General features: G+C 39.8%; 2 protein-coding genes across 3 annotated transcripts; one reads left to right on the top strand and one right to left on the bottom strand.

Moving 5' to 3' along the window:
* Nucleotides 1-763: 763 nt before the first annotated feature.
* LOC131460459 (MICOS complex subunit Mic10-like) lies at nucleotides 764-4704 on the bottom strand. Its single transcript, XM_058630985.1, has 4 exons — nucleotides 4596-4704; nucleotides 1185-1232; nucleotides 979-1088; nucleotides 764-898 (listed from the first exon to the last, which is right to left on the bottom strand). Exons 1-4 carry the CDS (start codon nucleotides 4654-4656, stop codon nucleotides 890-892), a joined length of 228 nt encoding a protein of 75 aa, XP_058486968.1. The 5' UTR covers nucleotides 4657-4704; the 3' UTR covers nucleotides 764-889.
* Nucleotides 4705-6946: 2242 nt separating this feature from the next.
* On the top strand, nucleotides 6947-20505 carry capzb (capping actin protein of muscle Z-line subunit beta). 2 transcript variants are annotated; one of them, XM_058630966.1, is made up of 10 exons: nucleotides 6947-7218; nucleotides 12912-13001; nucleotides 14719-14840; nucleotides 15779-15892; nucleotides 16011-16152; nucleotides 17029-17145; nucleotides 17234-17299; nucleotides 17744-17820; nucleotides 18164-18265; nucleotides 19428-19524. In XM_058630966.1, exons 1-9 carry the CDS (start codon nucleotides 7216-7218, stop codon nucleotides 18255-18257), a joined length of 825 nt encoding a protein of 274 aa, XP_058486949.1. In that variant the 5' UTR covers nucleotides 6947-7215; the 3' UTR covers nucleotides 18258-18265; nucleotides 19428-19524. The 2 variants fall into 2 exon arrangements, with proteins under 2 accessions (XP_058486949.1, XP_058486950.1); XM_058630967.1 differs by lacking the exon at nucleotides 18164-18265 and having other exon boundaries at nucleotides 6948-7218; nucleotides 19428-20505.
* The last annotated feature ends 2367 nt before the right edge of the window (nucleotides 20506-22872 follow it).

Genomic DNA, 22872 nt, shown 5'->3' with positions numbered 1-22872 from the left:
TGGGCATGTAGCCGTGTTTTCTTTGATGTGTGTGTATGTCCTATGCAGACGTGCAAAGTGCAGAACTCACCTGTTAGCAATAACACCGAGCTCTTGTCCAGAAATGGCATTCCTCTGCATTCCACGGATTGTGCTTCACCAGGGGGCTGGATCACACACACACACACACACGCACACACGCACACACACACACACACACACACACACACACACACACACACACACACACACACACAGGCCCTTTTCTCCTCGAGCAGACCCGTGAAAACATACATAAGTCATCAATCACACTCAAAATCAGACAGCCGGTGAATTTCACGGGACATGAGATCCGTTCTGATATGAAGGCGCTCTTTTGAAACTCAACAGTGATGAAACCAGTTGTGATCACGTGATTTAAACGAGAAAAAAGCATGAAATACTGTTCAAACATGAGACTTTGCTTCCCGGAGAAATTAAACCATCCATATTTCCTGAAATCAGTGTCACACAGATGTGTTTTTTGTCGTCTGTATGTGTGTATAGTGAACGAGGAAAAGCACTCCATGCAATTATTCCTCCATCGTCTGCATTTGCTTTATTATTCCATCACACTGTGCAACTTATTCGTCCTCCCACTCTCTAACGGGGCTGCAGATGCCGAACCTGGCCCTCATTCCAAAACAGCAGGAGTTCAAGTCTCCCAGCTCATTAACACACAAAATTACCTCCCACCCCCTGAACCACATTTCTTTCTTCTTAAACACGCACATAGAAAAAAACACAGAGAGGGAAAGAGTTTTTATTCACATGACTTTATTAAAGATATACTGACTTCCATTTTGATAAAAACACGTGGATTAGTGGAAGATAAGTCCAAAACAGATGAGCAGCTCTTCCGTCATCTTCATTACTGGTCCTGGAGATAAATGCAAAGCAACGGTGTCATCATGTGTCATAAACCTTTAACAAACAACTCATCTGGCCCTCTGTGCTCACCTTAACCACGCGCCCATGAATCAGATACGGTGATTTGAAGTCACGCTGGCAGTTGCTGTATCCCATTCCCAAGCCCAAACCTGAGCCCATGGAAACAGGCCATGTGCGACCTGGAGGAGGGGGAGAAAAAAACAAACCATATCTTTAAGTTTTAAATTAAAACACATCTTTGCTTCACTACTTCAACTTTAACAGTGAGCACTTACGCTTAAAGAAAAGGATGGAGAGCACAACGCCCACACCTAAGCCAGTGACTGCAACGAGAAAGAGGGGGAAAGTATGAGGAGCTGGATCAAAGTACAGTGCTAATGATTTGACTGTAGAACTGAGGTAATGGGATGAAAACTGGCCCACATATAGATGTAAATCTCATCTAATGAGGTCGGTGGCGGGGGAGCCATCACATCTGATGTGGGAGTTGGTAAATAGTTAGCAAGACATTGCTCATTAGGAAAAGAGAGGCAGAGAAAAGGCAGCGAGAGCTCAAATGTCCAAGAAAGAAAAGAAAGGGGAAAAAAACACAGTAAAAGGGGTGCAAGTAAGGGGGGAAGCGAGTTAAAAGGAGTCAGGTCAGTGTTCACGAGGCAGAGGGCAGGAGAGGTAGCAGGTTAAAGAGTGCACACATGTAAGTTAAGTGATGTCTTGACACTGTGGCCAAGAAAAAACCCCCTGCGGTACTGGTACGTCAGTGTCGCAGACGTTGCCTTGGTTGTTAAGACAGACCTCAGACCAGAGCGGGATGTTGAGGTGGAATGTGTTTGTGTGCTTAACTTCACCTCGCTGCAGGCCACACCACACCCAACAGCACACCAGCCAGCATAGAAAACACATAAAAACAACTATTTGGGCCCCTCCGAGTCTTAATTGGATTCAGAGAGCTATGCAGCATGACCTCTCTGCCTGAACCAGAACCTCCAGACCGCTCCCTGTTCGGAAAACTCCGCGTGTCAGACACGGCCACAGAGGCTCCGGCACATCCTCATTATCAGCGCCGCAGATCAACAAACTCGCTGTCCTCTGCGTCCTCGTCCAGAAACGATTTGGTCATAGTTGAGATGGTGCGCCCTGCACCTCCTGGCCTTTCTCTCCTCCTTTTGAAACCTCTGATTTTTCCACTGACAGAAATACAGTCGTGAGGGTAGATCAACATCTCATTCTGGCTTCATTTCTCTTTGTCTGGACATCTCCAAGGGGGATGGATTATAACAAAAACATTTGTGCTGGAGTCGAGTGAACTGTAAAAGTCCCAGGCCTGAGAACACCCAATCGGTTTTGCCTGCATGTCCAGAGCTGGTTAATCGTGTTGTTATTTACTTTGTCATTACGTCCAGTTATTTTCTACAACTGGCTTCGATGAGGCGTTCACTTTCCAGTATCATGATTAAGTGAATTATACGACTGGAAAGTGTTTTTCTTCAACACTGCAACGTTTAAAGTGATTGCGACAGCACATTACTTCAGAGAACGTTGGGTTCTTTAGTGTTTGTGGAGCCAGTTGTTTGGGTTTAGTTCAGAAAACGGAATAGTTGCAGTTTACATGGATTCAGACATTGCTGTAAAATAAATGTGCAGGTTTTAATTGAGCCGCTCTTCGTTGTGACTGATGACAATATTTAGGTTTTCAATTTTCTTAAACCAAGTGGCACAATTTCACCTTAGACCTCTTAACGTGGAAGAATCCTAATGACTTGGTTATGAAGTTTTGATGATCTCCACTTCACTTTGGGAGTAGAACCACATACTGTACATGCAAACTACCGACAATGACCTCAGCAGAACTTTGTGTTGTCATCTTTTTAATTCTTTGTCAGGTCATTATAATTATCACAATGACATCATGTATCATCTGAAACTAATGAGACTCACGGAATGACTTCAAATACTCGTGACCTTTCTTGCTCCAGCACTGTTTACTAGCTCCTCAAATAAATACAGTGTTTCCAATAAACACTGGGGTTTTTTCCCCTGTTCAGATGAGGATGGAGTTAATGGTCTCCCTCTGTAGCATCGGTGTCCACATGCAGCTGCTTTCTTGTTTCCTTTAAAGTAAAGTTAAGTAAGGATTTGACATGGTTTCTATACTTTTATCATAGGCCAGTTGGCTACTGTGTGGAATCCCAGGCCTCCTTTTTTAAGTGCAGTGCATATTTCTTTGTAGGAAAGCCAACGGTTTTACCGCAAAATCTGTGGCCCTAAATATACATGTATAAGTAGGTTAGATGATGCATTAACACAGTCACACAAAGCTTAGAAAGGCCAAGGGTTGTATTAGTGAATAATCATTTTGAACAGCAACATAGAGCTTCTTCATTCTAACATAGAATACAGTCCACATTCTACATATCTCCTCTTTACCAGGGGACACTATGGCACAGTTGGTCATTGCCTCTCTGAGCTCAAAGAATACAGATGTTTTTCCTTCCAGCAAGACACATTTTTACAGAGCCAGAACTGACATCAGTGTCTTTTACAGACTCTTTGCCAGTCTAAGCATTTGCTGCAAATATAATAACCGAACCTGATCTGAAACAGCATCCCGCTGAAAGACCCCGTGGTGATGTGCAGCTCTGCACAGAGCAAGTAAGAGTGTTGTAAGAATAAATAAAAAAAGGCTGAGCAAAGGCTGGAGCTCGTTAGCTAAAAACCAAACATCTATTATTTCTGCTATTATTGAGTAAATACAAGAATCTTTTTATGGCACGGTGTCGTGATTCAACACAGTGACTAACCCGGTCTGATGGGAACAGTTTGCCACTGTGCACTTTTACATTTGCTATTAAGTGTTTGATATTATATGTGAAATTTTAATTTGTGCAATTTGTAATCTCTTGTTTTCTCCACATCACTGATGATAATGGACCGAATATAGACAAATATGTGAAAGTACAATTGTAAATCTATTATAGACTACTTGTTGTGTGTGTGTGTGTGTGTGTGTGTGTACACATAATGCTGCCTTGGGGAAAATGATGTTTTTTTTCCTTGTAAATCTGCATTTTAATATATTAAAAACAACGATGTTACCCGAGCAGCAAGGCCAAGTTAAGCAGTTATGCGTCACCTCCTAATGTAGACAGTATTGTGGAATAGCAGAACAGCATTTGCTGGATTAACAGGCAGCATTCAGAGGTGAAATTCAACGGCACCAACAACAGGAGCATATGAAAAGGATTCTTGACTCATTCTGTGACGTCAGTTTACAGCTGTTTATTTCTTTAATGGTCGATTAAATGGGACAGTACAGAGGGCCAGGATTTAGAAATGCTGCTCACACACAGCATGTTGCTTGTGAAACAGTTTTACAGATTTTGAAAAATGCAATGATATTTGTTGTACTTCACAACCATGGAGGCAAATTACAATATGATGTAAACAACACCGCCATTGTGTTACCCGTTAACTGTAAAATACGACGTGTTTCCAAAATAAACAAAAACAAACCGTGTAGTTCAATCATTCATTCAGAGGACAAGTTCACGTTTTCAACCTAGTGAACTGTCCCGGCGCGGTGCGGTCAGACAACGATGTGTCTCCCGCAGTTTATTCACCAACAAACCACGAACAGTGACGACATTACGGGCGTGAAAAACAAACAAACAAACAAACAAACAAACAACCTGTTTTCACCGCTGTGTCGGCAAAGCAGCGGTCCCACTTCCTTCCGTGTCCTTCTGCCATCTTTGCTGTCGTCGAAATCTCGCGAGAGGAAAATAAACTCACACACACAACGACAACATGTTCCGTCAAGATACAGTAGTTAGTGCAGCAACAAGAATAGAATAGAATGGAATGGAATGGAATATAATATAATATAATATAATATAATATAATATAATATAATATAATATAATATAATATAATATAATATAATAGAATAGAATAGAGGGATATATTATCATATTGTCATAGAACGAGATACTGTGGTGCATCTTTATTCACTGAAAATATTCATGCTTTTTTTCTAAATTGATGTGGAATATTGCTTTGAAGTTTTGGGATCAAGCTTTATTTGATACAGAAAATGGATGCTATACTTATTTAAAGAATAAATCTGCTTCTTTTACATTCACTACATATTAATACATGTATTAATACAAATATTTGGACTATGAATGTTTACAAATCCTTACATGCCTCTTTTTTTTTTACTTATTTTAAATCTTCATACACCTGTTTTTTTATGTGTTTTTGTTTGTTTACCCAGATTTGTATCTTTACTTAACCTTTATTTATTTAACCAGGTAAAGTCCCAATGAGATTGAGAACTCTCTTACAAGGGCGACCTTGGCCAAGAGGTCAGCAACACATGTCATAATAAATAGAAGTTCCAAAGACAGATGACAAACAATACGATGACCTGCTGAAGTTCAAACCGAGCATCACAGTGGGAAAGGAAGGTGTTTTTGGTGACTTTAAATGTGGCATGGTTTAAATAGTGACAGTTTTTCAGAAACTGTTGACGTGGCGCTGTTGGTCGAGGTGTCCGCGTCATCCATTTTCCTCATATAAGCACAAGGAATTAGACTCACAAGCATGTACTTTATACTTCATAATATTCCACAGACAGTAGGAATATCATCTGTTGACAATATCAGAATTTCATTTGGCTTTTTCTCTAATAATAAGTTTCACCTGGAAGATCATGTGGCAATAAAGAAATTGAGCTACACCATACGCTAATCAAAAATGTGTGTCGTTAAAAAAAACACTTCACGCATTCCGAATCCCACTGATTGTTTTCAGGATGGTATCTGGATTTTCCTCTTATGAATTTCCAGAAGATGATGGAATTCAAAGTTCTGCTGCCCACACACAGTCAATAATATGCAGATGTTTTTTTTTTTTTTTTTTTGGGGGGGGGGGGGGTATAGGCATATTCCCATTTACAAACAATCCAGGATGCACAAAAGCACATTTATACGATGCCACGATAGCTTTGATATGCAGATTATTGGGAGAACAACTGCAGTAAATGTCTAAATGGGTCACTTTCTCATGATTGTTTTTTCTAGCCAGTGTAAAAAAAAAAAAGACATTCTGGGAGTGATGAGAAATGACCTTTACCCTACAGGAAGTGATTTTCCCTGAAGTGTATGGGAAAGGCTTTACTCTGATGTAGTTTGAACTGTGACAGTGGCCGGTCCACACTAAATCCTTACGAGAAGCATTGTGTTTCCTGGAAATTAGCTGGAACAATCTACACCTATATTCATACATTTTGTTATTATAAAATATGACCATTGTTGTCTACATAAGCCATTTTTGGACTCTCATCTTCCCTGCACATTTTGTTGAATTTTTATATTACTTTTTAAATTACTTTAAAATAAATAAACAAATTTACAAATTAATAAATAGCATAACAATATTCTTTTGAATATTTACTATTTAAGATCCAGTGTGTATCATTTTTGTTGTGTTTTTTTTGGCAGAATTTAATATATTGCCAAATTGTTTGTTTTTGTAGAATTAGAGCGTTTTAGTTACAAGCTTCAGTCTCAGTCATTCTTACACACTGAACTTTTTCATTAAATCATGATACAACATTGAATTTAAAAGCATAGTGGTGTGGGGAAAAAAGAAGAACTTTAAAGAAACCAAGTTAATAATCATTTGGTCATCGTTAACTAACAACAAAAGTATTGTATTGTTTTGTGTTACCATTATAAATGTGATAATTAAATGCCTGAGATGAATGGAAGTATTAATGAGAGCAGTATACAAGGCACTTTGCCTCGGTTCCACTATTATATCAGTTTGAACGAGAACATCTCACATTTCTTCTCTGTGTAATTACCGCTCTCTCTCTCTCTCTCTCTCTCTCTCTGTGTCTCTCTGTGTCTCTCTCTCTCTCTCTCTCTCTCTCTCTCTCTCTCTCTGACTGCACAGTCACTGTAACACTCCTCCCTTTCCATACTTGGCAATGCATTTCTCGCTCCTTCGCCATTGGCTGCTGCTGAGAAAGCCCGGAGTGACCCGGACGTGCAACCGAGGCCCGTTTTTCTGCCTGCAGCCTCCTTCCTGTAGCCCGGTTGAGGAAGTGAATTTCGCTGACAGGGCTGGGTTCAGTGAGGGTGAGGCGAAAAACATCTTCCGCGGGGGGGTTAAAAAAAAGCGGACAAGAAACGGCAAAACAACAAGAGCAGCGAGGAGCGACTGGAGGAATCACAGTGAAGCTACGGTGTACGGCCATCAGTGAAATCGTTCTCCCCTTGCCCCGCTGAGACCGCCGCAGACATGGTAAGGGCCGCGGCAGAGCTGCTGGGAGAGACGGAGCTGGGGTAGAAGGGCTGTGGTGCTGCCGCTGCTGGCTGCTGCTAACTGAGCGGTGACGGCTAGCCGTGCTAAAAGCTAAGCTAGGCTAGGCTGAAGCTAACAGGAGGTGTTGGTGAGTAACATGAGAGCAGCAGCGGCGGAGTTGCCAAGTTTATAAATCACCGGAGCACATTCAACGCGCTCCTTTTGGGAAACTTCTGTGTAGCGGATGTCAGTGAATTAGCTCCACGGCTAGGCTTATCAACAGTGTCTTTTAGCTGTTTGTTAGCGGGTAGCTAGTTAGCTGCTAGCCAAGCGAGATGCTATCGGTGGGCAAACAAAGTTAGCACAGGATGTTTTGGATTTGACACAAGTTTGTGATCGAGATTAGAGAGGAGTCCCAATATAACACACACACACACACAATCCTCCAGTCGTGCACACACTCACGCACGCTCAAGTTAAAATAGTCAAGCGCCGGGTAGCCTGTGGCTATATTAAGACTGCTTGCTCCTCCTATTCCTCTCCATGTCAAGCTGTCAGCCTGTGCTGCCCACTTTTTACTGCCCTGACAGGTTCATCGCGACTTTCAGTTGGAAGTGTTTTTACTCCCATAATGTATTCAAATCACACCTACCAATATTTCATTTATGGTTTATTTATGAACACGTTCCCCCCAATTAAGCTTATGTGGCAGTGACACCTCTATAGATAGATAGATAACTTAACTATTTATCCCTGAGGGTATATTGGGTCACTGCTCTTGTATTTATTATTGACCAAAACCTGACCTATAATTTGAAGTATTAAGCATCATCTTGTGCTTTCACACTTACTCACATTTACTCTGAACTTCCTCATAGTACAACTAGGTAGTTGGAGAGCTAACCTTCCCTAAGGCCACTCACTTTTCCACAGTGTCAATTATACACTCTCCTATCACATAATATTAACAATGATTTAAAATGAAATAAACACTGATTCGAGTGTGTGAGTGTGTCTAACTCCCCTCGAAAAATCTAATCACTTCTTCCTGGGACTGTATCCCACACTCCCTGAATTTTATTTTTTAGCAAGATCAATCCTAGAAAAATCTAACCTCCTTGGCAGAGGAAATGATGTTGTGCCGGAGTTGGAAAATACATATGGTTTCTCTCCATGATCACCCCCTCCGCCTCACCTCATCCATCCTGTTGCCTAATCCTCCACCCTGAACCCTGGGGTTGTAGGTTTGAGCCAGTGTTTACATAAAGACAGGAGCACTGGTAAACAGGATCGAGGTGTCTGATAGAGCAGACTGATTCATCAGGTGTGAGTGACTTTAAGACAGGGAAAAAGCATCTCAGATGAGGGGAAAGGAGACAGGAGACTCTGAGTAGGAACTGCTGTTGCGTTCAGGGTCACACTGAATGTTTATGGAAGGAGGTTTCTCTCCATTAGTATGTCATTGTCTGATCAGCTAGCAGCTCCATATGTACACATTGTTAGGGGTTTACACTAAATAGAAGTCACTTTATAGGTAAGCCAACATGTGGAGTAGATTTTTATTCTATATTTATATAGCGTAAGGTTGTGAAGTTCTGCTTGTTTGGCTTAAATCCTTTATGAGCTTATTTGTTTCCTTGTATTTATATAGATACTTGACCTGATCTTCAGATATTCATTGAAATTTGGTCAGTGCTGAAGGCATTTATTTCAGCAGTGATATATCTGACATTGACATACATATAAGTAATATTTAATAACAACTAGGTTCATGATGTTTTTCCTTCAATCGACTGGTGTCGCAGTAAGGATTAGGACTATGTTTTTTTTTTTTTGGCATAGCCAGAGAATGCCCACATAAAGATGATTTTGGCATAATCCGTAACATGACCAGTTAGCTGAAATGTGTTTTGTCCATCTACTGTTACACACCTACCTACATCTTCCTACACATTCCTCAGAGTTTCATGTTGTGGCTAGTCTAACCTCCCATTCTTGCTAATATCCTGCTGTTTACTACATATCTATGGAATGGAAACCCCTGGGGGAAGGCTGTGCTATGCAGCCTGTGAAATGTAAGCAAAAAACTAAAGCAAACTACTCTTACCTTAAGAAAAGACAAATATTTTACCAGAATGGTTTACACAACAAAGAGACGGAAGACTTTGTTGTAAAGCAACGTTGCGTAAAGGACACAGCTTTCTGGAATGTTGACCAACAAGAGTTAAAGGATTGAGTCTCCACAAACTGTAGGTTATTGGAAACTTTGACCACATTATCAGACGTGTTGAGTGACTGAGTCAAACAGTGAGTGAGTAAACAACAAAACAAGCCCTATTTAACAGTCCAAAGATGTAATCATAGAAAGCCTGGACCTCACTTGTTGTAATGCTAAACGCTATAGAATGTGTCGCAAGAGCAGCTCAGACTATAAAAAAAATGTTTTTGGTTTTTTTTAATAAGGTTTTGCACCTGCCTAACCCAGAAAACAGAAGTTTCTTTTAACCGGCATCTATTTTCTGCATCACAGTAGTATGAGATGCTCAGTGATTAATTAATAACAATGTGCTGATATGAGTAAACAACAAACTATCATTTATAACAGTTTCCTATATCAGTTACTTAAGTTATTTTCCCAAGATTTAAATGGAAATATGATTGTTTTGTTTTTTTTGTTTGTAGCTCAAGTCAGTGTAACTGAACTAAACACCTACTCTGTCAGAACACCTGCTTTCTCACCAAAGAAGGGAACTCTGGTTTTGCCCCAAAACACAGGTCTCGTGTCACTTCAAGTGAACCAAATGCAGGAAACAGACTACAACGCAGGGCATTGTGGGTGCAACACAATTGAAACGCATCAGCACGTAGAACGAATGACAGCCAGGAGAAATGGCTGAGCCCATTGTTGCAGCGTATATGTGTCGTATGTTCACAGATGAGAATTTTCTTGTTCATTGTTTGTCTTCTCCTTCAGTAATTCTTGATGCAGCGACACCTCAGGTGAGGAGGGGAATACAGTACGTTATTCAAAAGGTTGGGTTCGTTTCACTAAAGTGCAGCGTGAAAGCAAACTCGGACTGACTGAATGTCGCAACCTCCAATTGAACTGAGTCTGGCTGAATATTTGGTGTAAAAACAACCATAGTGTCATGAATCTGCTGTTTAATGGACTCCTGTGCCTCATTTAAGCCTTTACTTGGCTACAGGACTCGTGCCACATGCCACTTAACCATGGTATAATGAAGAACATCCTCTGAAAACAGATGGAAACGATCTGTTTGTTTATGGTCAGGTGTGCCGTGCCACATGCTTTCTAGTTTTACACACAAAATAGTTGAAAGCACTTTGTGAGTCAATTTGATCTTTATTTTGTCTATTCTCTAAATACTCACGTGACGCGTCACAAGTGCTGTTCGGTCTGCTGAGCTTATGTTTGTTGTCTCTGTAATTTCGCAGTGCAAGAACAGTTTGCCTGCAAAGGGCGACTGTGAATACTTCCTGCACAGCAGCCCTCATCATACCAACACACAGAATGTAGCACGCCTGTATCGTTGTGCTCTTTTGGTGAAGCAAAGGCACGAGTGCAGCCGAGTCCACTTTTGTAATATAATACTTTGTAATACAATCTTACATTATACATGTGCATGGTGCACGATAAAGGTGGCTTCACTTAAAACTAGCAGAACCAGTCGAGTTTTGAAAGTTTGAATGCCGCCTATGTAAATTATGCAACTTCCTATGTGAGTTCATTTGCATAGCAGGGCTCTTTGAAGGAAGCGCTTTACATCTCTCTGCTCAGTAACAGTGAGACCCTGTATCAGACTCAACTGTTTTAAAAAAGTCATTTTTTTGACAGCTGGCTACATCTTTTTACCCCGTGTAAAACACAGCCTAGGATTGGAGATTGATTAGGCTTCAAATACCAATACACTAGTGACTCTGGAAGTTGTTTCTGAAACAGTTTTTGTCTCATTTTGTTAAAGTTGGAACTGCAATTGTTTTAATCATGTATGAACAGGTTTGTTTTTGAATATATCACTGACATACTTGGTTGTAAAAAAGAAAGAAAGAAAAATAAAGTAGGGAGATTGGTGTCACTCACTTGGCTTTGAAAAAGGCAAGTAGCTGGAAAGACATCAACATGCAAATATCTCAGAGACTGAAAGACGACTAACTTGTTTAAACACCTGCAAACTTAGCAAACAGTATGAAAAGCTTCCGGGGCTCAGCTCTCTACAGCAAACCTAAACTAAGCCCAGATACAAACACAGAGCAAATGGCAGACTTTATTTAAACAAAAAAAGCCAGTGTCTGCAATATGGAAATAAAAGAGTGCATGAATGATTGGCTGGTGTATTTGTCACTAACCAATCTGTTTACCAGCGTGCGCTGTGCTGGTGCCCTCACATCCTGTCATGGTGTACACAGCTGAAACAGATGATGTCCAGAAGTGAGTGCAGCCCACATCTCCAGTACAGCTGCAGACAACTTTGACAACTTCTAGTGTTTGTGGGGAATCGCATCAACGTATCTTGCCATTGTGCATTATGCACTTATTGACCCGAGCTTTGTAATGCTCTCCTTTTTGGTTAATAAATGACACATTAAATGAGTGGTTAAAATCAAACACAATGTGTTCAACTTTTATCAGACAGTTGGAATCCATATCAATAACTTTATCCCAGCATGTTTTCTTTTTCCACATTCTCTATAATACTATGACCACTTTTATTTCAGATTTTCAAGTACAGATTAATCAATAACAGTCCTATAAGTTTAATTTGCACAACCCTCTGTAACGTTGTTTGGAGCATTTTATAATTTTTAAATCACAATGGCATTTTAAAGCATTTTTTAAAAAGTCTCCTCCTTAAATTAGACTAGGGTTCCTAAACTCACGGCCCGAGGTCCACATTCGCCCCCCCTGTCGATGTCCTGTAGCCCTACACTTATTTTAAAATTATAATGAAAATGAAGAACAATATTTTTATTATAATAAAACGTTGGGTTGTATTCATCACATTAAATTCTACATTTAATTATTAGATATTAGCTTGTGTCGTGTTTTAATTACAATTGTCTACATATGACTTTGATTTTAATATTTTGATTCCATTGTGTGTCTGTTTTTGTTATTAACAGATTCATTTAGCATCATAAATATCTTTTTGTTGGGAACTATGTATCAGAACAAACACTTTTACTTTGAACTGGTGCCTGCGTTGGAGTGAGAAATATTTTATGGCATCGTGTGATAAATGTGTCATCACTTTTTGAATATATTTCCTCAGTGGATGTTGTAATGAAGCGTGACATGGAAAAAAAATTGCAAATCACTTTTCAGTTGCAATATCTGTCAAGTGAAATATTGCCATCAGATATTCATTCAGCCCTCTGTGATCTATAAACCCTTTTTAATCATGCCATCAAAGTTGTCATGATTGTTTTCTTAAATGCAGATCTTCTTTCAGTTATTGTTGTGCACACATTGGTAAACGTCTGAAAGTATCCAGCGAGTATTGTGGTATAGTTGTCTAAAAGGTTGTCACACTGTCATTGTCTTTAGACTATTCATTTATTTATGTTTTGTTTTTTCCGTAACCAGCAAATATATCGGTCTGTATAGACAGTTGCTGTGTTGTTACACTTTGTCCCACAGTGTAATAAGTATTGTATGATTTGTTTGTTTTCAGAGTGACCAGCAGCTGGACTGTGCTCTGGACCTGATGAGGCGTCTACCGCCTCAGCAGATCGAGAAGAACCTCAGTGACCTCATTGACCTGGTGAGACCTTTTTTTCTTTACAATGTAAACACGCAGCCATGTCACAGTATGTGAATAAAAACTGTTTAAGTTATTACTAAATGTGCAGACCCTCAGTCATAAGGATTATTTCACCTATAATTAAAGTCAGTGTTTTCAATAACTCGGCATGTCCATAGCAACTTTGAATGTGGATGAATGTGTTAAAATTCATCCATGAATGCCAGAAAAGTTCATTGACGAAGGTTGTAAACGGCATATAAGACGAATACAAACTTGTGTATTATATTATAAGGAAAAGTAGACCCCCCAAAAAAAGATGATGGTATATAAAAATGGGCAGAAAATCAGAAAATGAATCAGCTGTCCATCATTAAAATTTTGAGCAAAACTCATAAATACTTTCTGGTTTCCGCTTCTCTAATGTCTCCAATATGAGATATTTAACTATGTCATTTTGGAGAATTGGTTTGGACTTTGTTTTTAGTTTTTCTTTGTTGACATAATTATTTAACAAAGTAATTGGCAGGTTAATCAGAGAACAATCCTCAGTTGCACCCCTAAACAATATGGCTACAATTGAGATGTATTTGATGGCGTGTTCAAAGGAAATTTGTTTAAAATTTATGAAAACTAACAAAAACTACACTTTTTTTCTTCCAACCATATGCTAATAAACCATTTCATAGATGCTTTCCTTTTGTATTAAAGCACTCAGTTGGTCATATTTAAATCTAAGTTTGTCTGTGTCACTGAAGGTGAAGGACTTTAATATTCGGTAATCCAAAATATTTACCGTTTTTAAACTGAATCATTTAATTCCTTCCCATAATTATCTGTTTAAAAAAACCTCTGTGGATTATAACACAGCAGTGCCACCTGAGTTGGACAAAACAGGACACAAATCAGATCACACTTTCACCGTGTGTGGAAACATTTGTGGTCCTATCATTCCTTTTTAAAAGGCAGGGACCCCCACCTGTTCACCTTCATCTTCCCACACCTCTTAACCTCGGCCCCCTCTCCCCTTTCGTTTCACCGTGTCTGGTTGTTAGTGATTATTATCGCAGCTGTCAATCATCCGCACCACCAGCCAGTTATTTGGCTCCGCCATCTCTCCTCAATCTTTTCCTGGCAATTAAGAATCACCTAAAATCACCTCTTTCTTTCCTGTTTGTCCCCTGGATTTCCTCACCCCCCCCCCTCTCTTCCCTTGTCGAACCCAGCCTCAGCTGCCAGTTTTTTTTTTGTGTGTGTATGAATGTGTTGGGAGTGTGTGGCCTTATTTGGGATAACAAGGCCTCCTTTGTGTCTATTTTGTGATGCAGAAGGATATGGGGGTGGTGGTAGTGGGCGACATCCATATCAGTCGCTGAGAAGTAATTTGTACCTCCTTATCCTGTAGATATTGTGTTTCCCATTGATATTTTATTCCTGCTTCACTCAGTGATCTCTTCTGATCCTTTAAAGGTGGAATGTGGACTTAAATCTTTCTTTTTTTTTAAACTTAAAGGAGAACATCAGATGCCAAGATGTTTTGCTTTTTTTTTTTTTTCCTGTCTTGTCTGTTTATTCCAAGTCTTGGGAGGTTGTTCTGTGAACTTGTATTTGTTACAGGAAGTCTCAATTGACAAAAACATCTTGTAATCATGTGGCAGAGAAGTCCAGATGTGCAGCAGCAGCTGTATTTGTGCATCATCGGATGTTAAACTTCTTCTCTCCGCATGTCTGTGTCCAGGTGCCCAGTCTGTGTGAGGACCTCCTCTCCTCTGTGGACCAGCCTCTGAAGATTGCCCGGGACAAAGTGGTGGGAAAAGACTACCTGCTTTGTGATTACAACCGAGACGGCGACTCCTACAGGTCAAGTTTCTTACTACATTTCTTTAGTCAGAGACTTCAAACACATTATGACCATATATTCTGTCTTCTGATTGAACTTAGTTTTTTGGTCAGTTTTTCTTTACCTTGTTAAGAAGTTTTGGCGTGTATCTTCGCCTACCTCAGAACTGTCAACCAGACAGCAGGAGGTGTGATCGACCCGTCAAATCTGACAGGAAGATCACGCCTCAGCTGATGAGGCACGTCACCACCTAACATCAGGTGACAGTTCTGAGGAAGGCAGAAGATACACGCTGAAACTTGTTCACTTGTTAAAGGTAAAGGAAAACTTACTATTGTTAAAAAAAACAACTAATTAGTTGAGAAAATAAGGCGCAGATTAATATTTGCTAACTTTATGAACGGTCGATTACTTTTTTTTTTGCTAAAATGTCATTCTCAGAGACTGGGCTGGGATCCATAAGTGGATAGCAGGATGCTTCTTTTTTTTGCCTTTTACTTATGATATGTGTATATTTATTTAAATAACATGCATTAAATGAACCACAACACTTGTCTGGTTGACATTATGGCAGTAAAAATAGCTTTAAATGTTATATTATGCCCAAATTTGCTCTTATGATTTATATTGTGAATTGTGTCGTGATAGTTTGTCATATTTAAAGAGTGGGTTCACATGTAAAAGGTTTGGGGAACAGTCACTTTTACTGAAATGTAAAACACCCGTTTCAAAAATGATTCACTTTAATAAGCCTCATGTTTCAAGCTCAGTAAATCTTAAGGGTTATTAATTGCACTGGAGTACGATGAATTTGAATTTTGGAAGCATACTGACACACTTCAATTAAAATCCTAAGAGGTAACTTTAACTATTAAGCCACTGTTTAGACGTTTAATGGATCCTTGTTTAGTCAGATACACATTAACTCTAAATTCTGTTGAACTATGTCACACATCAGATCCCCGTGGAGTAATAAGTACGACCCTCCCATCGAAGATGGTGCAATGCCTTCAAGTCGCCTGAGGAAACTTGAGGTTGAAGCCAACAATGCCTTTGACCAGTACAGAGAACTGTGAGTAGCAGTGAAGCAGCCCCCCCCCCCCCCCCCCCCCCCCATGCAGAGTTTTTTTTGAATAAGCAGTCACTGTGACGCTCTTGTGACCTCTGACCTGTATCTGCTTTTTTTTCAGGTACTTTGAGGGTGGCGTTTCCTCTGTGTACCTCTGGGACTTGGATCACGGTTTCGCTGGAGTTATTCTTATCAAGAAGGCGGGCGATGGATCCAAGAAAATCAAAGGGTGCTGGGACTCCATCCATGTGGTGGAGGTGCAGGTGAGAATCTGCAGATTAGGGAGAAGTTGTTAGCTTGACATTTGAACTTGTGTCGGCCTTTTTTTTTCCGTCCTTCAGTTAAAAACGTGTTATATATATTTTTAAACATGAAATTGTGAACTGTATGGATAATGATTTCTGTGGTGCGTTCAGGTGCAGACTAACTGTTATTTCTGTGGTGCGTTCAGATGCAGACTAACTTTTATTTCTGTGGTGCATTCAGGTGCAGACTAACTGTTTTTCTGTGGTGCATTCAGGTGCAGACTAACTTTTATTTCTGTGGTGCATTCAGGTGCAGACTAACTGTTTTTCTGTGGTGCATTCAGGTGCAGACTAACTTTTATTTCTGTGGTGCATTCAGGTGCAGACTAACTTTTATTTCTGTGGTGCATTCAGGTGCAGACTAACTTTTATTTCTGTGGTGCATTCAGGTGCAGACTAACTGTTATTTCTGTGGTGCATTCAGGTGCAGACTAATTGTTATTTCTGTGGTGCGTTCAGGTGCAGACCTTTAATCATTAAAACAAGCTTCTTAAATGTGAATATTTTCTGGTTTCTTTGCTCCATATAACAAAAATCATTATAACTGACAAAACAAGACATTTGAGAACATCATCACATCAACATTTACAAACAACTAATCAATTAATTGAGTCAACAGATGAATTGATTATAGTAACAACAATAATAATAATATTAATTACTTGCAGCAGTAAATATGGTATTAGTATTTCTTCTATAAACAAAGATGATGAATTTTTAAAACAAACAGAGCTAAACTATCTAATATTTATGTTCTGTAAACTGAGAAGGGATTTCTTTGAGACCCGTTGTTTGGCGTATTCTCTGATTTTTCTCGCGTGTTTGTGCAAACAGGAGAAGTCCAGTGGTCGCAGCGCTCACTACAAACTAACCTCCACCGTCATGCTGTGGCTCCAGACAACCAAGACTGGCTCCGGCACCATGAACCTGGGCGGCAGCCTCACAAGACAAGTACGACCAGAAAACCACTTCTTACGCTTCCAGCTGTGCGCGTCACCGTCGTTCCAGTAAAGTCAATGTGTTTTGTTTGGTTTGGCAGATGGAAAAAGACGAAACGGTTGGAGAATCCTCACCCCACATCGCCAACATCGGCCGCCTTGTCGAAGTCAGTATAACCGTGTCCGACATGAAGCAGTGATTGTTTTTACATCTGCAGTAAAATCAAAGCGCTGTCAGTCAAATACTACATTTACGACCGTGTTCAGACCTGGTACTAACGTCCTTAGTGATCCCATCACGGCGCTAAGTGCAGGTGTGAACAGCCCCAATGCCTCCTGAATGTGTCCTTGGATCATGTAAAGTTGGTCTTCACAATGACTTGGTGAACTTAGCCCGGAAGACAACATCGCTGACAGCGGAGTTAATGCATTACATCGTTTCTCATGATCTACAGCTACAGGTCAAAGGGCCATGAACACATATTCAGAACTGTTCACAGCCTTTAAATCAAGTCCATAAAGTTAAAGTTAGTGTGGGAGATTATTTTCTGGACAGGTTCAATCTAATCAGACGTTGTGCTGAGCTAAGGATGTTTCCTCTGTCGTTGCAGGACATGGAGAACAAGATCCGCTCCACACTGAATGAAATCTACTTTGGGAAGACCAAGGACATCGTCAACGGCCTAAGGTAAATGCTTTGTTGTCTGAAATACTAAATATTAATTTGTTCTTTTACAGCTCCACAGTCTGCGTCCGCTGCAGAGTCGGTTTACCTGTGCGCCTCCATCTCTTATTCCTGTCATTTCTTTTCTGTTTTGATTTACATTTTATTGATTTTCCAGCTCCTCATTCCAGCTGCATTTGCTTCTGTATTTACTTCACCTCCTTCTCCTTCCCAAACCCTGCTCCTCATCCTTTTCTTTTCCTTTTTTATTGCCTTTCACTGTGCATTTCTGCTGCTGTTCCTTATCATTGTCTGTCCCCCCCCCCCTTGTCAATCCCTCCGTCTGCCTCTCCCCTCTGCGCTCCAGATCTATTGAGTCTTTGCCCGATAACCAAAAGTACCGGCAGCTCCAGAAGGAGCTGTCGCAAGTCCTCACCCAGCGTCAGATCTTCATTGACTAAGGCCAGAGGTATAACCTGGCATGTAGACGTGTGTGTGTCTGTTTGAGCAACTTAATGCAGGTTTAATCTAACACATCATTTGTGTGAAGAACAGACAAAACTAATCAACTGTCGCCTCGTTTTTTTGCTTGATGTTTGTTGTCTGATGCAGGTTTTTTTTACTCTTTTTTGTGCATCTACTAAAACTTAAAACGTACATAAAAACGAGGTGTTCTGGTGTAACTTATATGTTCATGTTTATGGTGATTGGAGTTTGTATTTGTACGTACACAGTTATAGAAATTCACTCCCAGATTATTGTGAATTACTGCATGATTACAAATGACTCGCATGTTTGCTGTGTGCGTGTGCGTGTGTGTGTGTGTGTGTGTGTGTGTGTGTGTGTGTGTGTTCCACAGAAGCAGAATCAGACTGCACTCGTCTGTGTAACGACGTGTTTTTAAAGTCGAGTTTTATTCGTTTAGGTTAAATGACACATTAAAAACGACAGGATTGAAACCAAAGCGCTTCACAAAGTCAAAGGTTTCGATAAATTACACAAACGAGGCAAATAACGCTGAATATGTGTTAAAACAAGCTTTTTCTTCTGGATGTTCAATGTATCGGTGGTGAGTGAAGACCGGTGTAATGTGAGAGGAGAGAATATTCCAGAGCTTAGGGACGACGACAACAACAGAGAGAGCTCTGTTTTGAAATGAGAGGAAATGAGCGGACTGAAGGGAGCTGTTGTGAAGACGACCTCAAGTGACCTAGGAGCAGAGAATGGGGTTAGGAGGAGCTCCCAGATCTCAATTGTGTATTTAATGCATAACCAGTGCAGCTGTTCCAGAACAGGAACGGTGTGATGATGTCTTTGTTTTGCTCTGGAAAGATTACAGAATATTAATATTAGGATTTCAGGCTAGTTTGAGCAGATTATATGGCTAAATGATCCTTTAGCGTGAGGGGTTAACGTCATCAGGTTTCAAGTCCTTGTGCAGAAAATGATTGTTGAAACTGATAAAAGTTGCCCTTTCACAACAGCACAAACGTGTTAGTCAGGAGTGCGTCCTCAGTGTTTCTCCTCATCACAGGTTTCTCCTCCTGCCTCCTGCACAAACTTTCCCCATCTCTGCCATGTTCATATTCAGTGACCGTGTCTCTCCTTCTTTTGTCTTTCTCTTGAAACAGGAGTGTTCAGACTCTGGCTGACAAGTCAAAGCAGGAGGCTCTGAGGGTCGACCTGATGGTGGCACTCAAACGCAAACAACACAATGAATAGAGATGCTACTGTTATTGTTTCTTTTGTTTTTCTTCCTCCTCATCTCTCTCTCTCTCTCTCTCTCTCTCTCTCTCTCTCTCTCTGCCTCATGCCATGGTTTCTGTTTCTTTGTCCTTTCCCTCCATGCCTGTTTACGTTGCTGCACTCTTGTTTATTTGTGGAAAATACAAAAAGGAGAAAATGCTTAGCTTTTCATGTTTTGTTTTCAATGCGTCTCATCTGCCATGAAGCCATTCACTCCCCCCCCCCCCCCTTTTTCTTTTTTTGTCTCTTCTCTCCCACGTTATAAATATAATGATAGTATTACCACGGTTAATGATAATCTTACAGCGTGAAGGTCATTGTATCATAATCCCTGACGTTGTCGCAGCCGGCGTGTCCCTCGGACGCGAGCTGTGCTATAGGTGGCGTAGACGATGTACATCAAATTTTATTACTTGCACCTATTTTTGTCAACGACACCCTTGATATATTTGTATAAAAATTATAACTACGTCCACGTACGACTGTCATTCTTCTTTTTTTTTTGGCCGTTGTAAACGGTGCCAACAGGAGGGGGCGACCTTCGGTGTTTGTTAGGTTTGTTTTCCACTCTGTCTGCATGCGTGTGAATCTGTGTGGGAGCCGTCGGGGGTTGCAGTCAGTGAAAATGTGGACTTATCAAACGTGAGGACAGACTGTTCTAATCGACAAGTTATACCCTCATCATCATCATCATCCTCATCATCATCCTCAGCCCTGCACTGTAAAACATGAGCGTTCGCCCTCTCCTCTGTTTCGGCGTCTTCAACTCTTCTCTCTCCTCACCTACTATGTCTTTGTTGGGGGTCACAGTTTTTGTCTTTTGTCTCGGTGGAAACATTTCACTGTTTCCATTTTGGAGGGGAATCTTTTATTGTATTTTTTTGTTTTGTTTTTATTTTGTAAAGCTTATGATTCATATTGTATTAGAGCCTCCAGCAACAATAAAAATGGTGAAAAATCTCATCTTCTCTTCGTTTTTGTTTTTAAATTGAAGAGCCACTCTAGGAAGTAGCGGGGACAACAACAAAGTTTTTATACCATGCACCACTTTTCACATGAGGCAGATTTATTCCTAATAAGAGCATTTGCTTCTGACAAAAACACCTAAGCCTCAAAATGTCCTTCTGGGCTTTTTTTTTTGCTTATTTTAACCATTAAAGGACCAGAAAATGTCCTGTGAGTAAGTGACTTTTTGCCCATTTTTCCAGAATAACATTCAATATCTGGCCGTTATTTGCAATTTACTGCATGTTAAAACACTGTTTTAATAATTAAAATGAGGAAAAACATGAACACCAGTTTGTGTGTGTGTGTGTGTGTGTGTTAAATTTGAAATTTGAACAGTATAAAACACATCAAAAAGAACATTTGTTTGAGTTTTTGTCTCAATGTCCAGAAACAGGCAAAAAGAATGGACACAATGTACAGGTGTTTTTCCAGCTCTTTCCGTGACTCGCCAGCTTCCTGAATCACCATGACAACCTTTGGAATTTAGCACGAACAGTTGTGTAATTATCGACACAGCGATAAGGTGACTTTAAATATTGTATTTTTTTTATTTTATATGCGCTGTTTATACAGGAGAACAGTATTTTCTCATTTTCCTCCAGGTACCAACAGAGGAAATTCGCGTACCACTGGTGGGACGCGTACCACACTTTGAGAACCATGGCTCTAAACAGTACATTTCACAAAAAAAGACATCAAGCCGTTTTCAAAGCTTGACGTTGTAAAAACAACAAAGATTCTAAAACTGTGAACTTGAACAAATAGACAAATAACAGAACAAACAAACCATAAAAAGCATAAATAACAACTTCAATTTCCAGGCGGGTTTTTCATGTCTAGGCATGCAATTCCACAAAGCCTCTCAAAACAGTCTATACATGTCTCTAAAGCAACAAAATAAATAGGAACATAAGATATATATATAATAAATAATACATCAATAATCATAATAGAAAAAGGAAGGTGTCACATTCAACTGGAAAAGGAAAAGGAAAATGTTGTCATCTCTCGCCACCTCGTGGATGAAGGTGGTAAGTTGTTTTGTTGCTTCTGAAACATGAACTCTGCTATTAAAGATGACACTGATGTGATCACAAATTAAAAAAACTCCGGTTTGTCAGACATAGTTTTATTGTAATGTTTTTGTTTTTTAAGAAGATCATATTTCACATTTCTGTGTGGCTGCCTTTTGACCACTAGGTGTCACTGACGCTCAGCAAATCAACTGAGTCTGTTTTATTATCTGAATCCAAGATTTGAATGTTCTCTCTTTCTGTCTGTCGTTCCTTTTTTTAAATTCTATTTTGTATTTTTATTTGAATTGTTCACCTCCTTCTCGTCTTCACCAGGTTTACACAACACCTGTAATCTGTAATCTCAGAGTCTCTGTGATGAACTCAAAGTAAACTGATAAACCACCCCAACACCAACAATGACGAGGAGAACAGATCATCAGTTGTGGATCATCTGAAAAACAACGACTGAACTGAAATGAACTTTTCAAATGAAGTTCGACAAAATAGGTTTCGACAGGTTGTTGAACAATGATTCTCCTCAAACTGCATCTTGTGGAATGTTTGCTGGTTAATGAGTAAACTTTTCTCTTTTGTGAGAGAACAGGGCTGAAGTTTCAGGTGGTTTTGTATAAATACATATATATATATAATTATTATACCTTTTATAACTATGAAGATTACCGGTGGTTGTACAGTGGCATCCACACAAAGTGTGTTGCCTAGTTTTCTGATAGGAAGTGTTTGTCTCTGTGTGTCTGTGTTTGTCTTTGAGCAACAGAACTCAGTATGTGAGCGAATCTAATTAAAAGTCGGAGAGAAATAATTCGATTTTGGTGCTAAACCCAGTGGCCTCTACTGTTGAGCTCTTCCTCTGGTTTATTATTATCTATTTATTTGTATTTAGATCTCATATCCCCAACAGCAGTGGTTCTCAGGTGGGCTGCACGTGAAAAGTTACCAATAATGATCACAATATCTTTATTTATTCTTATTTTACATAATGCTTCAGAGTCTAAAAAGAGCGTAAGTTCATTTATTGTCATTATTTATTAACTTTTCCTCTCTCCACAGTCTGTCCTCATATTCTTCACAGTTGACACACTGGTTGTTTCCATTTGTTTGTACAGATCAACCAAAGTATGCAGTCAGTATCGCTAACCTTAACTCTAACCAGTTAACAATAACCTTCACCTAACCACATCACTTTGACTTGTAAAGGTTTGTTTTAATTAAAAACAATTCCTGTGAGATTTGTGTCCCCTTGTCAGAAAAAACCCCAACCTTGTTAAAAAAGTAACTAAGCAAC

This window comes from Solea solea, chromosome 6, assembly GCF_958295425.1.
Source record: "Solea solea chromosome 6, fSolSol10.1, whole genome shotgun sequence".
NCBI lineage: Eukaryota > Metazoa > Chordata > Actinopteri > Pleuronectiformes > Soleidae > Solea > Solea solea.
This window is presented reverse-complemented; position numbering and strand designations above follow the sequence as displayed.

Bases quoted from the DNA above. Each gene is read 5' to 3' on its own strand.
- LOC131460459 (XM_058630985.1), bottom strand. From the start codon at position 4,656: ATGGCAGAAGGACACGGAAGGAAGTGGGACCGCTGCTTTGCCGACACA. The intron at 1,233-4,595 runs GTTGTTTGTTTG...TTCTCGTTGCAG, and splicing joins CGACACAGCGGTGAAAACAG to TCACTGGCTTAGGTGTGGGC. The intron at 1,089-1,184 runs GTAAGTGCTCAC...CCCCTCCTCCAG, and splicing joins CTCCATCCTTTTCTTTAAGC to GTCGCACATGGCCTGTTTCC.
- capzb (XM_058630966.1), top strand. The intron at 14,841-15,778 runs GTCAAGTTTCTT...GTCACACATCAG, and splicing joins CGAGACGGCGACTCCTACAG to ATCCCCGTGGAGTAATAAGT. The intron at 17,300-17,743 runs GTCAGTATAACC...CTGTCGTTGCAG, and splicing joins ACATCGGCCGCCTTGTCGAA to GACATGGAGAACAAGATCCG.